At 56.9% G+C, this 17,659-nt stretch overlaps 1 protein-coding gene across 2 annotated transcripts; it reads left to right on the top strand.

The window, feature by feature from the left end:
* The first annotated feature begins 7,447 nt into the window (after nt 1-7,447).
* On the top strand, nt 7,448-17,307 carry KLC2 (kinesin light chain 2). 2 transcript variants are annotated; one of them, XM_036326563.1, is made up of 16 exons: nt 7,448-7,525; nt 8,314-8,552; nt 10,971-11,201; nt 11,355-11,424; nt 12,052-12,274; nt 12,955-13,042; nt 13,164-13,265; nt 13,350-13,523; nt 13,622-13,721; nt 14,309-14,358; nt 14,471-14,538; nt 15,179-15,287; nt 15,365-15,523; nt 15,594-15,718; nt 15,946-16,003; nt 16,333-17,307. In XM_036326563.1, exons 2-16 carry the CDS (start codon nt 8,325-8,327, stop codon nt 16,414-16,416), a joined length of 1,869 nt encoding a protein of 622 aa, XP_036182456.1. In that variant the 5' UTR covers nt 7,448-7,525; nt 8,314-8,324; the 3' UTR covers nt 16,417-17,307. The 2 variants fall into 2 exon arrangements, with proteins under 2 accessions (XP_036182456.1, XP_036182457.1); XM_036326564.1 differs by lacking the exon at nt 7,448-7,525 and adding an exon at nt 7,541-7,672.
* Nucleotides 17,308-17,659: the final 352 nt, after the last annotated feature.

The following is a 17,659-nucleotide window of genomic DNA, read 5'->3' as shown; positions in this document are numbered from 1 at the left end:
CATCGATGTGAGAGAGAAACATTGATTGCCTCTCATATGCACCCCGACTAGGGATCGAACCCACAACTTGGGTATGTACCCTGACCGGGAACCAAACCCAAAACCGTTTTGGTGTACGCTCCAAGCCACACTAGCCAGAGCTACATCCCTGATTCTTGATACCCTTCAGTTTGTCACACCATGTCTGCTCCCCTAGAGTTTGTTCGCTCTCCCTTTCTCCACACTCCCCTCCCCACCTCCCCACCCCCCACTCCTTCTGGCTGTTTTCTAAAAGTCCTCTTACCAAGGTCACTGATGGCCTGGGCTGCCAAATCCAAGGGTCTGTTTTCTTGTGTGGCCCATCAGTAGCATTCCACGCACACTCTCCCTGCTAGAATCACTTTCTCCTTGACCTATGGCCAGCACTGCTCTCCTCCCACTTGCCAGCTGCGCCCTCGGCCTCCCTTAGCAGGGTGCTCTGTCCAGTGGCCTCGAAACCCTGGACAACTCAGGGCTCTCACCTCTGGCCTCCCAGCCCTGCGGTGTGAAAGGCTCCCTCTGCACAGGCTTCTCCCTCCGTTCTTCAGTTGCTGAGGCCAGAAACTTTGAAATTGTCCTTGACTCCTCTTGTTCTCATACTCAACAGCCAGTCCCCAAGCAGATCCTATCGGCCTTTCCTTAAGGCAGATCCAGAACCCAGCGGGTCCTCACTGCTTTCACTGTGGCTGTTTCCTCTTGTCCGGAAACTGCAAAGGCTCCGCATTATCTTGGCTTCCAGCTGCTCTTCCAGGAGTCTGTTCTACACACAAGAGCCTTTTAAAATGTTAATCAGCCCTGGCTGGTATGGCTCAGTGGTATGGCTCAGTGGTAGAGTGTCAGCAGCATGCACGGGCTCAATTCCTGGTCAGGGGCATGTCCCTGGGTTGCATGTTTCATCCTTCAGCCAACACTGACATTTCAATAATCAGATCCCCCCTCCCTGTACACGGGCCTTAACGTGCTCTCACTGCCCCACACTTACCCCCTTCACCTACTCATCACCTCCTCAGAAAGGCTTTCCCGACCACCCAGCCCAAAGCTGTCACCTGCCATAATGTCTTTGTAGCACATTAGAACGCGGATTCCAGGCGGGGAGGGACTGGGCTGACTCTTGCTGCATCTCCAGCACCCATCACTCTGGACCTGGCAGACACTTAGCTTGCTAAAAGAACGTGTCGGGGTTCTGTCACTTGTCCAAGGCACACAGACTGGGGGAGAGGGAGCCAGGTTTCTAACACGGCTCATCAGATTCCAGACCACCTCTCAAGACTCAACTCAGATCCCAACTTCCCACCCATCCCTGTGTCCTATGTGTATGAAGTCCTACTGTGGGCCACTCCTGTCCTAGGTGTGATGGTACCAGGATGGACACAGGGTTGGGTCCTTACCTTTAGGAGAACTCTGAGGCTAGCAGGGGAGACAGACAAATAGACAATTGCCACACAGCCAGCAGGTTGCACGGCAGCCCACGGGGGGAGGGGGTGTCCGGGAAGATGTCTCAAAGGAAATGACACCTGAGCAAAAGATGCCCAACACGATGGATGTTCTGGGTATAAAATTTGCAACAACCAGAGATAAGAGAGTCTGGCCCATTCTGAGACCCACAGGTGGTTAGTGTGGCTGAAAAGCAATGGGGATAGTGAGAGGGCAGAGGGACAGGAAGCAGCCAGGGCACTGAGGAGCCTTGTAGCTGTGATCATTACTGCTCTGTGCATGGCATAGACTGCAGTTTACCCTGAGACCAGTGCGGGGCCAAGAAAGGGTTTTAGGCAGAAAGGTAAGGCGATGGACTTTAGAAAGATCACCTGCTACAACAGTGGAAGGTAATGAGACTGGAGACCAGAAGAGTTGGAAGGGAGTGACAGCAATTCAGAAAAGATGTGGCCAAGACATAGGCTAAGGCAGGGTAGAAGAGGTGGGAAAAGGAGACTTGAGCCTTATTTAAGAGGTGGAATCAACAAGCTGGTTAAGAAATAGAATCACAGGACAAAGAGCCGAGGATGGGGACTGACCATCTGCCGCGGGCAAATGGGCAGATGGTGGGACATCCTGGGAGGTGAGAGGTTTGGGGTGAGGTGATGTGCTATTCACAGGTGGGCATCCAACTGGAGTTGAATATCTAGGTCTGGATGGAGCTCAGGGGAGTGATCGGGGCTGGATGGAGAGCTGGGCTTCCTTGGCATGTGGGAGAGCCGACCTTGGGCAGAGGTGAGATTGCCCCCCGCCAGGCTGAGCTCCCGCCATCTTGACCATGTAGGGCACCTACATCCAGCACCAAACTTGTTATATTCAGACTTGTTTTCTCTCTGCTGCTCACTTTCGTTCTGAATGTGTTTTCTCTCCAACACCACTGTACACAGAGATTGCCTTCCATTTCATATTTTTCTCCCCACTGTCCACTCACTAGCACCGGATCTGTTCAGTAGTGAGCTTGAACAGGTGGTGATAATAACTATTAGGAATAGTGTCTGCTAGGTACAAAACATAAAATTAATATCTGAACTCTGCTACTTATGCCATTTTTTTAATTTTATTTTTTTAAATATATTTCTATGACTTCAGAGAGGAAGGGAGAGGGAGAGAGACAGAAACATCAATGATGGCAGAATCATCGATCGGCTGCCTCCTGCATGCCCCACACTGGGGATCGGACCTGCAACTTGGGCATGTGCCCCGACTGGGAATTGAACTGTGACTTCCTGGTCCATAGGTTGATGCTCACTGAGCCACTGTTCTCTTGAGGACTCAACAAGGTAGATACGGGATTAGGAACCTCATTCCACAGATGAGGAAACAGAAAAAGTAATAATGTGGGTAAATCTGCACAGCTGGCAAGTGGAGAAACATGGCTTTGAACTTAGCTCATCTGACCCCACTGAGCAGGCGGGACCCTTTTAGTCCAGCGGGAGACGCAGGAGGAGAGGTGCAGCTTTGCCATGTGGCTGCCAGGACAGGAGCCAGGAGCCTCTCGGGAGCTCTGAGCAGACTCAATAGCAGAAAAAACTGACAACCAGAGGTGTTCACAATGGCACAGGCCCCTCAGGAAGCAGTGAGATGTGCAATCCGTGTAAGGAGACTCCAGTCTTGGTCATTTATGAGTGACCTCCCGGATGTTTCAGGGTGGGGATGACCCCAGCCACTTCAAAAAAAGGAGTGGCCTGGCCAGTTTTGCTCAGCGGTTAGAGCGTCAACTCATGGACAGAAGGGGTTAGGGTTCGATTCCTGCCAAGGGGACATACCTCAGTTGCAGGTTCGTCCCCAGCCCCTGTCAGGGTATGTGCAGGAGGCAACTAATTGATGTGTCAATGTTTCTCTCTCTCCTCCTCCTCCTCCTCCTCCTCCTCTCTTTAAAAAATATCGTCGGGTGAGGATTTAAAAAAAATAAAGGCATGAAGTTAGCCAAGGGGAAAAGAATTTAAGAAAGCAGACTTCAGTGAAGTGTGTGCTTCTGAGAATCCAAGGCTTCCCCTGGGGAAGCAGAAGGAGGGATTTTCAGGGAGGAAACAATATTAAAAGTAGCAAGAACGACTTCCCCAGGCTTGGGACCAGTGGGGTGAGCCGATGAGCTCTGTGGAAAATGGCTTAAGGAGCTGAATCACCGCTGACTATAGGCTCCTTCCTTTCCTCTCCCTAACGGAGCACCTATCAGCAGCCTGGCAGGGGACCAGTCTGGTGGGGGGGGGGGGGGGGGCGGGGGAGTGGGGAGGCAGGAAGGGGTGTGCAGAACAGAGCAGATGAAGTTACAGTCCCTTCCTGTGCGAGATTCACAGTATAATCCTCAGGGACAAGATAAAAAGCCGAGGTTTGAAAAGGCTTGGACACATGCAAGGTCAAGCACTGAAAGCAAGATAAGAGGCTGGCAGGGCTGGCCCAGCCTTCCCTCCAGCCGGCAGGCAGGGAGGAGCAGGGCCAGGTGCCCAGAGAGAATCTCAGAGAAACCACAAAGCCTGCAGGGAATTAGCGGGAAGGCCAGAACAAGAGCCCAGCAAAAGTCATTTCCAGCCCTAGCTGGTTTGGCTCAGTGGATAGAGTGTTGGCCTGCGGACTGAAGAGTCTCAGGTTCGATCCTCGTCAAGGGCACATGCCCAGGTTGCGGGTTCCGATCAATGGTTCTCTCTCATCATTGATGTTCCTATCTCTCTGTCCCTCTCCTTTCCTCTCTGAAATCAATGAAAACATATTTAAAAAAAGAAAATGCTCTTTCCATCCACCTGGAAAAAGATGATTAAAGAAAAAGTGCTTCTTTATTAGAGAGAACCCACAAGGGAAGAAAGCAGGTTTTGTGGATATGTGTTTGCACTCGGCCATGTGTAGTTGACACCTTGAGTGCCTAGAAACCCACAAACATGGAGGTGTGCGTGTGGCACGCAGGCGCAGTGCCTCTGGGTGAAACTGCCTGAGGCTGTGTGCAGATGTGCTTTTGTGCAGGTGTGAACAAGCACCTTGACCTCGGTTCTCTGGACCTCTACTCCGTGCGGTCAGTGTTGTCTCTCACACGCTGGTACAAAATGACCTGGACTCTAGATAAGGGAAGGACAGTGATCACTGAGCTTCCCGGGGACATCACACTCTCTCACCTCATGCAGCTGCTTTCCCTTCTCTGGGCCTGATTCCTTATAAAATGAAGCAGAGGCTTTTAACCTAGGGTACACATCACAGGCACCTCTGAAGTTTTAAAATAGGGCCTGGCACCACCAAATCCCCATCTCTAGGAGAGCCTTCTAACAGTTTCTTCACGAGATTCTGAAACCCAGCCTCGTCAAGAACCAAAGATGCCCTGGGTTCCGGATTCTGTTTCCTCCCTGTGACCTTGTAGGCAAGCTGGGAGTGCAGCCATGGCTTGTGGGGCCTCCGTAACAGAGGCAGGCTTATCACACTGCGCCAGAGCGCCTCTGGGAGAGGGGCCAGTGTGAGGGCTGAAAGACCGCAGACCCCAAATGCCAAAGACTCCTGTCTTCAGAGCGCGGAAGGAACTGACCAAAGGAAATTGACAAGGATAGACACAATTCTGCAAACAACTGATGGATGCACAAACTGCTAACAGCAGGTGCTTCTGGGCAGGGAAGCTGCATGGCTGAGGACAGTGGTCAAAATAAAGAACTTCAGCTCTAGCCGGTTTGGCTCAGTGGATAGAGTGTCGGCCTGCAGACTGAAGGGTCCTGGGTTTGATTCCGGTCAAGGTCAAGGGCATGTACGGAGGTTGCAGGCTCCTCCCTGGCCTGGGGCCCTGGTCAGGGCGAGTGCAAGAGGCAACTAATTGATGTGTTTCTGTCTTTCCCTCTCTCTTCCACTCTCTGAAAATCAATGGAAAAAATACCCTCAGGTGAGGATTAAAAAAAAAGAACTTAATTTCATCGTAACTTGTGCCTGCCTTTTGAGTTTTTCATTAGATGACTATATTAATTACTAGCTTTAAAAATAACTGAGGCCCTGACCTGTGTTGTTTAGTGGTTAGAGTGTTTGCCTCAGACAAAAGGATCTCGGGTTCACCTACATTAGTTGCAGGCTCAATCCCTGGTCCCCGGTCGGGACACATGTGGGAGACAACCTATTGATGTGTCTCTCTCACACTGATGTTTCTGTCTTCCTGTCCCTTCCACTCTATAGGAAAAAACAAACAAACAGTGAAAAGAGCATCTTCAGGTGAGAATTAACAACAACAAAATCACTGGGGGAAATCATTGGCAGAAGCACAGGACTGGGGAGAGGAAACTGGATAGAGCTGGGACACACCCAATCTAGGGTTTTAGCTGACAAGCTTACCCTCGGCAGACGTGGTGTGGTGGCTGTCAAGGTCAGCCTGACTCGTAGCTTCACAGTGGACAGGTTCATGAAGAGGGAACCAGCCCTAGCTGGACTGGCCTAGTGGATAGAGTGTCGGCCTGCGGGCTTGATCCCTAGTAGGGGGCCTGCAGGAGGCAGCTGGTCAATGATTCTCTCTCATCGTTGATGTTCTATCTCTCTCTCCCTCTCTGGAATCAATATATACATATACATAAAAGAAAAGAAAAAGAGGGGACCATCCTTCTGTGATCTGTGCAGTTCACTCCCTGCTGGATCCCTGGGCCCTGGACTGAGCACCACATTGTAAGCAGTGTCTGGACAGAAACGCTAAACGACACTCTGAAAAGAGAATTCAGGATGAGAAGGGGCAGGAATGGGTGAGGAGAACATCGCTGTCTCCAAACATCTTCATTGGCAAAGGACGGCAGGTGGCTCTCCCAGAAGAGCGAGCTGCGGAGTGGCGGGAGCGCTGCGGGAGGGCACTGTGCCGGCTGTCTAAGGGAAACCTTTTTAACCTTTAGGGAAGCCTCTCAGCAGAAGGCGGTGAGCTCCCTGCCACCGGGCGTACCATACTTAAGCTGGGGGCACTGGGCCAGGTCTCTGTCAGAGACGATGCCAAGGAGATTCTGGTGGAATCTGAGTCTGAGCCCCCCTGACCGGAGGAACACCCAGATCCCTGGTACTGACACCAGGCCTTGCTTCGCAGGTTTTGTCGGGTGGTTATGCTGCTGGCACCCACGAATGACATCGACCTAGGGCAGGGCCAGGGTGGCCACCAATCCAGGGCTGCAGCGCACCAGACCAAAACCTGGGTCTGCCCGGGCCTGCCAAGGCCCACAGGTGCGCCCTTCTGCCCTTTTTAAACACCGGCACTTAACGAGCTGCTGTGTGGCTGGCCCGGGGCTGCTCTGGGAGTGAGCAAGACGGCAGGGCTGCGTTCTGGGGAGGAGACAGGACACCGACAGTAAAAATGTCGGGAGGGATACATGCTGGAGAGAGAACGACCTAGGTGCACGGGGTGGACTGCAGGGCCGCTCCACGTGGGGGGAGCGGCAGGGAGTCAGGGAAGGGCTCTCTGAAGAGGCGATATTTCATCTGAGCCCCGGATGACGTCATCGCCTGGTCCTGTGCATCCGGTCAACGGCATCTGCTGTGTCCACACACAGGCCACGAGTCTTCGGTTTGGCAGATGCCCGGCTGCCCTTGGCCACCCTTTTCTCCCCAAGCCCATGAGGCAGCCCTAAGTTGCAGTGAATCCGCAAGGAAAGGAACAGCTCCGAAGGGGTCGGGTGGGGGGTCAGCGCTGAGAGATGCGGGGACAGCAGAGCCCGCTCCGTCGGGTCCTCGCGAGCGCTGAGGGGCTTCACCCTCTAAGGCACCGAAGCATCTGACGCCGCGACTAGAAAGCAGCAGCGCCCTCGATAAACGCCAACAGATGCCGTTATCGCTGTGGATCGGGCCCCTGTGCCCCCGTTCCTCTCGCCGTCCTCTCGGGCCGTGGTACGGGGTGGCCGAGGCTCACCGTCTCCTGAGCCCCGCGCTCCCGCGGCTGATAAGGAGGAAGCCGATGCCGCGGGGGCGTGGGGGCGGCTCCCGAGACCCGGCGCCCCGGCCCCGCCCCGCCCCGCCCGGTGGCCCCGCCCCGGCCCGGAGCAGGCCCGGCTCGCGCTCCTTTAAGGCGGCCGGCGGCGGAGAGCGTGTTTCGCCCCCTCCGACGCCCGAGGTAGTGGCTTCACCTTTAAGGCGGCGCGGAGACTGTTGGGAAGGGCGGCGGGATGGAGGCGGTGGGACCCGTTCACGGCGGCCGGTCCGAGTGAAACGGGGCGGGAGCCGGAGTCGGAGCGGGAGCCGTCCCGAGCGGGAGGCGCAGGTCCGCGGGGGCCGGTGGGGCCGGGAGACCAGGCTCCGGGCCGGCCGGGGGCAGGGTCGTCGCGGGCCCATCCTCGTGGAGGGGGCGCGGCCTGGGGGGCCGGGGGCGGGAGCTGGGCCCGGTCGGGTGGCGCCGGCCTATGGGGAGGGTCGCCGTGGGCGGGGCTGGGGTGACGGAGACCCGGGGTCCGGGCTCCCCGGGGAAGGGTCTCCCGGGCTCGGCCTGACGGGAGGAGGGGCTCTGTGGCCGGCCCGCCGGTCGGGGCTGCGGCTGGCGCTCCGGGAGGGGCCGGGGTCTCCCGCCTGGGAGTGGGACCCCACGATCCCCGCAGGACCCTCCTCCGACGCGCCCCGCCCTGCCTGAGGGGTTCCCCCGAGACTGAGCCGCCCACGCCGGCCGGAGCCGGTGGTCTGGGCCGAATCTGGGTCCAGCCTCACCGGTCTCACCGCATTGCGTCTCCCGGGCCCAGGCGAGCCGAGCGCGCCCCCTGGAGGCCCAGCGCAGGCGCGGCGGGGGCTGCCGGCCAGGCAGCGGGGCGCCCCGGGGACCCCGGCGTCCGGGGACGGAGGTGTTTACCGAACCCGGGGCTGCGGGCGCGGTGGCCCCGCACCTGCCTGCCCGCCCCCTCCTCGCCCTCACAGGCGGCGAGGCCATGGCCACGATGGTGCTCCCGCGAGAGGAGAAGCTGAGCCAGGATGAGATCGTGCTGGGCACCAAGGCCGTCATCCAGGGGCTGGAGACCCTGCGCGGGGAGCATCGCGCCCTTCTCGCCCCCTTGGTCGCCCCCGAAGCCGGCGAGGCGGAGCCCGGCTCGCAGGAACGCTGTGTCCTCCTGCGCCGCTCCCTGGAAGCCATCGAGCTGGGGCTGGGGGAGGCCCAGGTAGGCCTGTGCGGCGTGCGAGCGGGGAGGTGACAGGAGGGAGGGTTGGAGGTGCCGGAGGAATTCTGGCGCCGTAGGAACCGAACCGAGCAGGACGCGTCTGTCCCCTGGAGCTCCATGCACGACCCCAGTAAAGAGCCGCTGGATACATGAATGGGCTTTGGAGACTCCACGGGGCCTCGCCCCGGGAGAAGCCTGACAGCCATCCTTTAGCCCCCGCGTAGAACCCTGTTCCTAGCTTCTCTGCTAGGTAGCAAAGACGGAATGGCACAGGAAAACCTTACTCCCTCCCCCAGTCATTCTTTTATTTACTCATTAACAGGTAAGTTTTCAAATACCTACTATATGCCAGGCAATGTGTTAGGTGCCAGGGATGCAGACTAGATTCCTGCTCTAGTCCATTTGGAAGACAGGAACACGTTGTGATAAATCCTCCAAAGAAAAGAACAAAATCTTGTAGTAGCTTTAAGTGGGAAGTCTTATCTATTAGTCGGTGAAGACTTCTGAGGAATGGCATTTAAACCAAGACCCGAAGGAAGAAATGGACTAGTCTCCAGAAAAGGGAGGAGGGAGAGGTTGCATGTGCAAAGGTCCTGGGGTAGGAAAAATCTTGCAATGGGAGACTTGAGAAAAGACCTATACGACTGGAGCTTCATGGGGCAGGAGAGAAGGTCAGAAAAGGCCTATGGGGAAGGCAGGGCCAGGTCATGCTGTGCCTTACTCATTTGGGTTTCAGTCTCAGGACATTGGGACATTGGAGGGCTTGAAGCAGTCCAGGGACACGGAATGACTTAGGTTTTAAAGTCTCCGTGGGGCTGAGGTATGGAGAATGAACTATAGTGGGTCAAGGATGGAGGTAGTTGGAAACCACTGTTGGAATTCAAATGAGAAATGGTGGCTTGGACTAAAGGGTTGGCCATGAGGGTGGAGAGAAGGGGCCAGTTGTAGGTGTTCGGGAGGTAGGTAGGCCCAGGAGGACTTGAGAATGGTGTGAGGGAGGGAGGGGCACAGGGTCACTCCCAGGTTCGTGGTTGGAGCGAGATAAGGGGATGAGAGATCCCGCATGATTAGAGTTCTGTTTTGGCCCTCTTCATTTGGGCTGCTAGGACAGTGGTCGGCAAACTGCGGCTCGCAAGCCACATGCGGCTCTTTGGCCCCTTGAGTGTGGCCATGAAGTTTCAGTCGCACTGTATGTGCGTGCCCACATGTGGTATTTTGTGGAAGAGCCACACTCAAGGGGCCGCAGTTTGCCGACCACTGTGCTAGGACAATATGCAGATGGAGAAGGAGTCAGGCTCTGGGGGAAAGAGTCTTGGCCTCCTCGAATCTTGGCTGAGAGACTGGCTGGCTCTGAATCCTGAGCAGGTGGTATCCTCTTGGTTTCCTTGTCTTTAAAATAGGGATCATGCCATCTGCTGTATACACTTTCAGGCTGTTTAGGGGAGTTTTTTAAAAAGCTAGTGGTTGTGAACACTTGTCATTTGCTAATCAACTAGAAAGTGCAGGGTCCGAGACTGCCTGGCCCTCTGGAAGGGCAATGATTGGCTGCCAGATACAGAGATGAACCCCCCCCTCCTCCCCCCCGCAGTGTGTGCAGGCACTGGCACAGACGGGCAACAGGATGCTGGGGGGAGGGGGTGGAAGGTGCCCTGCTTTCCTGGGCCCGGGGGCATAAGAGAGAAGAAACTTCACTGCAGAAATGCCTCCGAAAGTGAATGATGGAAACAAGGGTGGAGCATATGCAAGGCCTCAAGGCAGGAAGAGCCTGGAAGCTCAGGAAAGGAATCAGAGGTTGGGGCGAGGGTAGGGCTAAGAGTAGGCTTCTGGGTCTCCTTACCTGCCCTGTGGTTCGCAGACCATCTGCTGGTATATGTACTGCATCCCTCCCTGGGGGCTGCAGAAGGGCAGGGTCTAGCCTTGGCAGAAGTCAGGATGGGGTCTTCCAGTCATCTGTCAAGGTTTCTGGGGCAGGAAGCAGTGGTACAGTGGCTGTGGCTGCAGGGCCTTGAGTACAACCCCCAAGAGAGACAAAGGAAGAAAATGGCTAGCTCTGGGAAAGCACAGCACCCCACCTCCCCCTGTTCACTATCAGCCAATGAGTGGGAGCTGGACCATAAAGGCAGAGGACTAGCTGGAGTCCCAGGAAAAGGGATGGACTTTCTTAGAGTCCGGCAAAGCCAGTCTGGGAGCCAGGACTTCTGACCCCAGAGGGAAGGAGTTGGGGATCCCCAAGTCGTCTGGGTTCAGTCTTGGACTATGGTCTATTTGGGGCCTTGAGAGAAAACTTCCTTGGTGAGAGGAGAACTTCAAGTCACTCAGCCCTGCAGCTTCTCAGGGCCAGGCTCAGCCCTTCCTGGGCCCCAGGAGGCCCGGGCTGTGGGTGGTGAGGGCTCTGACCCGCTCCTGCTGCTGCCACAGGTGATCCTGGCACTGTCGAGCCACCTGGGCGCCGTGGAGTCAGAGAAGCAGAAGCTGCGGGCTCAGGTGCGGCGCCTGGTGCAGGAGAACCAGTGGCTGCGAGAGGAGCTGGCGGGGACGCAGCAGAAGCTGCAGCGCAGCGAGCAGGCTGTGGCCCAGCTCGAGGAGGAGAAGCAGCACTTGCTGTTCATGAGCCAGATCCGAAAGCTGGATGAGGACACCTCCCCCAATGTGAGTCCTGCCACAGCCACTGAAAGGCCAGCAGGCAGAGGGGCCTGGGAGCAGGGAGGGGGCAGCACAGAGCACACTCAGCTCCCACCCAGCCACTGACACCTGGGCTGCCTCGCCCCCTCTTCCCTGATCTCACCCTGTCTTCCTGCCCAGGAGGAGAAGGGGGAGGTCCCCAAAGACTCTCTGGATGACCTGTTCCCCAACGAGGAGGAACAGAGCTCAGGTGCGGAGGGGCAGCTGGTTCTGGGGGTGGGGGTAGGAAGGGCTGAACAAATTCCTGGTCCTTGGTCCTCAGAGATCACCAGAAACAGGAATCAAATGGCTGCCATGTTCCTTCCTGCCTCATTTCTGATCATCACATCCCAGCATGTTAGAGCGTAACTGACAGGTTTCCTACCACCTCCCCTGACCCCAAGCTCTGTGCGGAGCTGGTACCACAGCCCAGCCTGGGTTCAAGTCCTATTGTGCCACTCGTTGCTCTGTGATCACTGGTAGAGTTTTGTTTCCTCTCAGCCTCCTCTGAGGGTTAAAGGAGGGTTCCAGTGCAGTGTGAGCCCTGGGCCAGTGCTCACCTTGCTTAGTGCCCTGTGCATTTCAGAGCCTCCTCCGGCAACTGAGGAGGCTGAGGCTCCGAGGGCAGGTAGTTTGCTAGGACACAGCTTGAAATACTGGAACTGGGACATTGCCCGCTCTTTCTGGGGGGTGACTCTGTAGATGAAGAAATTGAGGCAGAATAGTTAGTAACTTGCCTAGGGCCACATGTCAGGTAAGTTAGAGGCATAGTTGGCATGTACCAGTCCAGCCCAGGGGGCAATTAGGTACATCTGAATTTCTACCCTTGGCCTTGCAGCCCCCAGCCCTGGAGGAGGGGATGTGGCTGCCCAGCATGGAGGCTATGAAATCCCAGCACGGCTCCGTACCCTGCACAACCTGGTGATCCAGTATGCCTCCCAGGGCCGCTATGAGGTGGCCGTGCCCCTCTGCAAGCAGGCACTGGAAGACCTGGAGAAAACGTCCGGCCATGACCACCCCGACGTGGCCACCATGCTGAATATCCTGGCACTGGTCTATCGGTGAGGCTCCTCTGGCCACAGGCATCCATGGCAGTGCCTGTGTTTTTCCTGAAGGCTCCCTCCCTGGGTCACAAACCCCCAGTGCCTGCCATGGGCCAGGACTTGGGTTTCTCCAGGTACTTAGGCAGCAGAGAGAGGAGCTTGTGCCAAGGGGGCTGAGCCCACAGGGCCTGGGCCTGTGTGGGCCTGGGCTATAGATGTGAATAAGCCTCGGGCTAGTGGAGGAGAAAGGTTTAGAAATAACCAGGGAAGGGGCAGCACATGAGGACTCCCAGGGCACCAGGGAGTCGGCACAGCTTCTCTAGGCTGTGGCTAGAGTAGGGTCTTTGGTAAAAGGTGAATCTTCCCAGAACATGAGAGGATTAGAAAAGGTTTCCCACCAGGAAGAGCAGAATGAGCAAGGGCACTGGAGAATACAGAACAACGTGCATTGGGCACGAGGCGGAGCGGGTGGGATCTGGGTGAGCCTGTTTCATACCCCAGCACTGTATGCCCTGGTGAGTTGTGAGTGAATTACCCAAAGCCCCTGAGCTCCAGGAGGACGGGCTGACCAGGTTTCCCCATGCTCTGGGTCATAGTCATGCCCGCTCAGTAAACACAGGAGTGAGCAAGGGATCTCAGACCACTAAGGGCAGGGCCCAGGCTGGAGGATAATCTCACCATACTTCCACCTCCCCCAGGGACCAGAACAAGTACAAGGAGGCTGCTCACCTGCTCAATGATGCCCTGGCCATTCGTGAGAAGACGCTGGGCAAGGACCACCCAGCTGTGAGTGAGGGTGGGTGGAGGTTGGGTTGCTGCTGCTGCTCTCTGCAGCTCCCAGGTCTCAGAACCCTTGGCCAGCAGGGCCCGGGTCACAGAGCCTCCATTTATTCTCCAAACCCCCCAGGTGGCTGCAACATTAAACAACCTGGCAGTTCTGTACGGCAAGCGGGGCAAGTACAAGGAGGCCGAGCCTCTGTGCAAGCGGGCACTGGAGATCCGGGAGAAGGTGGGAGCAGGCAGGGCTGGGCAGGCCAGGCAGGGGGCCTAGGCCAGCTCTGAGCCTAGCCACTGGCTTCTGCTCCCATCCCAGGTCCTGGGAAAATTTCATCCAGACGTGGCCAAGCAGCTGAGCAACCTGGCACTGCTCTGCCAGAACCAGGGCAAAGCTGAGGAGGTAGAATACTACTACCGGCGGGCACTGGAAATCTACGCCACACGCCTCGGGCCTGATGATCCCAACGTGGCCAAGACCAAGAACAACCTGGTACCCTGGGCCAGGAGGAGCTGCGGGAGGGAGGGAGAAGGAAAGGAAAAGGCTCAGGTCCCTGCATCCTGCTTTTCCTCTGACCCCTGCCTCTGCAGGCCTCCTGCTACCTGAAGCAGGGCAAGTACCAGGATGCAGAGACCCTGTACAAGGAGATCCTCACCCGTGCTCACGAGAAGGAGTTTGGCTCTGTCAATGGTGAGTCCATGACTGCCATGCGCCCCCAGCTCACCTAGAACAGGCTCATTCTACCATCAACATCCACAGTGGGCAGGCAGGCAGACCCTCATGCCTGGGGTGTCATGTGCACATGTGAGCATGTACACACACCTCCTGGGCCCTGTCGGTGCCATGCACACCCTTTGTATACCCCATGCCATTGACCCAGAGTCTTTCCCCTTTCTCTGCTGGGAAACTTCTGCTCACCATGAAGGCCCAGGCCAAATGTCTCCCTCTCTGGGAAGCTGCCTTCTGGCCCCTGATGGTCAATCATTTCCTGCTCTGGGCCCTTCAGCCTGGCCCATCATTCAGGCTCAGTTGTGGGCCCAAGGTGACTAAGGGTCTGCTCCCCCAAGCCCCTCAAGCACAAGCCTGTGCCACAGTCATCTGTTTCAGAGGAGGCTCACTAATGTTTTCGGTCTGATTCTTGTTCATTCATTCAACAAAGCCCAACCCTGATTCTTCCTGGCTTCCCCTGACCCCCTCCCCAGACCCCAGTTCTGTGTCGAGCCCAGCCAGGAGAGGCCTATATGGGAGGCTGGTGACAGCCCCCTTTTTCTCCCCAGGGGACAACAAGCCCATCTGGATGCACGCAGAGGAACGGGAGGAGACCAAGGTAGTAAGCCCTGCGGGACGGCTGGAGTGGATGTCCAGGGAGGGAGGGTAAAGTTGGGGGTGTGGAGGGGAGGGCCTTCTCTTCCCACCACCCCTGACCATTCTTCCCCCAGGATAAGCGCCGGGATAGCACTGCCTATGGGGAATATGGCAGCTGGTACAAGGCCTGTAAAGTGGACAGGTGAGGACGACGGGGCAGGGCTGGTGGTAGAGCAGGTCGCAGGGAAACAGTATCCTGGGTGAGGGCTGTGGCTGGCTGCACAATTCATACTGCTTACCCCTTCTCTATCAGCTTCTCTTCCAAGGCCTGGCTCACAGGCCACCCCAAAACGGCTTTCTGTACTGGGAAAACTTGATTATTTCATTCGTGGGTCTCCCAGCTTTTCTTTTTCTTTTTTTAATTTTTATTGATTTTTAGAGAGAGGAAGGGAAAGAGAAACAGAAACATCAATCTGTTGTTCCACTTATTATGCATTCATTGGTTGATTCTTGTATGTGCCCTGACCAAGAATCGAAATACCCCTTGGTGTATCAGGATGATGCTCTACCAACTGAGCTACTCAGCCAGGGCTTGAGTCTCCCAGCTTTTAGTCCTAGTGGCAATATCCCACTTAGGTCCCTGGGGCCAGGTCCCAAGCCCTGGGGTGATTCTAAGATGGAGAGTGCAGTTGGGTCTCCTATCACAGGACTTGACACCTAGGAGGGTTGAGATCTTGGCTGGCCGGCTGGTTCCTTAGAGCTCAGTATGGGCTGACTGCCAGGATAGGCCCTGGTTCCTGGGGAACACAGAATTTGAGACTGTCCCGCTGTCCTGTCCACAGCCCCACAGTCAACACCACCCTGCGCAGCTTGGGGGCCCTGTACCGGCGCCAGGGCAAGCTGGAAGCTGCACACACACTGGAGGACTGTGCCAGCCGCAGCCGCAAGCAGGTGGGCGACAGACCTGAGGACTGGGCAGGGACCTACTTGGCCCTGTTTTTCACCTAATATGCCCTCCACTTCCTTAGGGCCTGGACCCTGCAAGCCAGACCAAGGTGGTGGAACTGCTGAAAGATGGCAGTGGTGGGCGGGGAGACCGCCGTGGCAGCCGAGATGTGGCCGGGGGTGCTGGGGCTCGGTCTGAGTCTGACGTTGAGGAGGCAGGACCTGCAGCCGAGTGGAGTGGGGTGAGTAGGGGTTGGGGTGGGCCAGGAGGCTGTGTAGCCAGCATGACAGACAAGCATGTCCACACCACAGGACGGCAGTGGCTCCTTGCGGCGCAGCGGCTCCTTTGGGAAGCTCCGAGATGCTCTGAGGCGCAGCAGTGAAATGCTGGTGAAGAAGCTGCAGGGTGGTGGCCCCCAGGAGCCCCCAAACCCCAGGTCAGCCTCTGCCCTGATAAGTTTACCACCCAGGGTGAGCCTTAAGACCCCACCCAACAACCCAAATGAGCTCCTGACTCAGGGTGCGCTCCTCATCTCTCTCAAGCTCCACTACCCACCAAATCTGTGCCTTTCCCATCAGCCTCCCTCCCCAACCCCAACCCGATCCCCTGCCCCACCTTCCCCAGTTCCACCATGGGCACATCCTGGCCTTCCTTTCCCCTCAGGATGAAGCGGGCCAGTTCTCTCAACTTCCTCAACAAGAGTGTGGAAGAGCCAGCCCAGGTATGGTGGGTGGAGGCCCAGGCCCAGGGCTGGAGGCCCTCTGTACCTGACGAGCTTCTCAAGCATGTCTTCATCCAGCAGCATTACCTGTCTCTGTCTCTGGTTTTGGGCTGGACACTGGGGAGACAAGTTAGGGAAACCCAGCCCCTGCTTGGGTGGACATGCAAGTGGCCAGTACCACAGGCACTGGAGGTGGACAGGGTGTCAGTACCAGGTGGGGCCTGGGTGAGGCTCAGGGGTTCTGGCTGGTCAGGCCCCTTTCCCTTCTGGTCAAAGAAGCACAGACTGGCAGCAGCACAAGGTTGAGCCACCCGCCCCTCTGCCCACAGCCTGGAGGCACAGGCCTCTCTGACAGCCGCGCCCTCAGCTCCAGCTCCATGGACCTCTCCCGACGAAGCTCCCTGGTGGGCTAATCCTGAAGGGGCAGCCAGTCGCCACAGCCTCCACCCGGCACTGCCCTCACCCCAGCCCTGCGCATGGGCCTGCTGCTTGTCTTGCCTGTCTCTCCCAAGGACCCCTGTCTTTTCTGTTCAATCTCAGGGTAACCTCCTTCCTTGTCATCTCAGCCTGAGCCCTGGAGGCTGGGCCTGCCCGGCCCCAGCTCTACCCCTTATTTATTCCTTCCAGCAGGGCCCCCTCTCCCTAGGTTCAGAGCCAGTGAAAGAGGCTGGCTGGGGTCTCCCAGGTAGAGATCAGTGGCCTGCCATCCCCTGACCCCGGAGTCAAGAACACTAAGTAACTGCCCTCCCGTCAATGCCCTGCCCTGCCCTGCCCCGGCCGTTGCTTCTGTATATAGAGAAATAAGTTATTGGCCGCGCCCCTCTCCTCAGTCTACCGTACTGCCTGGGCTTCCCCTCACCCCGCCCTTCTCTAGTGGTACCGCCCAGGCCTTAATCACTCCCATTCCACGCGGTGGTATCTCCCAGGCTCCACAACACATCTGGGGATCTCCCCGAAGGGTTCGCTGGGCATTGTCGCGCTCCTCCCGACTCTGAGGGGTGCGGACTCTGAGGGGTGCGTCCTGTCCCGCCATCGCTCCATGCCCCAGGATGGAGAGTCCTCCCCTTACCAGCCCCCTCAATGCCGGGCCCTGCCCTGCATCCCGGCCTTATGCACTGCCCCTCCCGCCCCCGCCCAGGCACTGCCTGTGAGCCATCTAGCCACGCCTTCTCCCACGCCTGCAGCTTCTCTCGAGGGACAGTGATGTCCCTGCTGTGGCAGGAGGGGCTGCTCCAGTTGTGGGGTGAGGTGGTCGTTCTCTATTTTCAAATGTTGCTGTAGAAATAAAGATGGTTTGAATCTGAGCCGGGCTTGTTTTGGGGCTGAAGTCCAGGGCTCCCAGGGTCTAGGTTGGGGTTGGGGTTGGGAAAGGCTGCGAATGAAGGGTGTGTGTGTGTGTGTGTGTGTGTGTGTGTGTGTGTCGCTCACGTCCGGTTCCTCCAACTGGAGCCCAGATATTCTCCTTTCCAATAATTGGGGGTCCCAAGGGTCAAGATCTAAGTTTTCATCTTTGAGGTTCTAGAGAACTGTGGGCTTTGATTGAGCTCTCTGCCCCTTAGTAAGCTGTTAGACCTTGAGCGCGTTACTGGAATTTGAGTTTTCCATCTATAAAATGTGGATGAGGACACCTCCCGGGCCTGTGGCTGTGAGTTAGGA

Source organism: Myotis myotis, unplaced genomic scaffold (assembly GCF_014108235.1).
Source record: "Myotis myotis isolate mMyoMyo1 unplaced genomic scaffold, mMyoMyo1.p scaffold_m19_p_10, whole genome shotgun sequence".
Lineage (NCBI taxonomy): Eukaryota > Metazoa > Chordata > Mammalia > Chiroptera > Vespertilionidae > Myotis > Myotis myotis.
The sequence above is the reverse complement of the archived record's forward strand: the minus strand, read 5'-3'. Positions and strand labels throughout refer to the sequence as shown.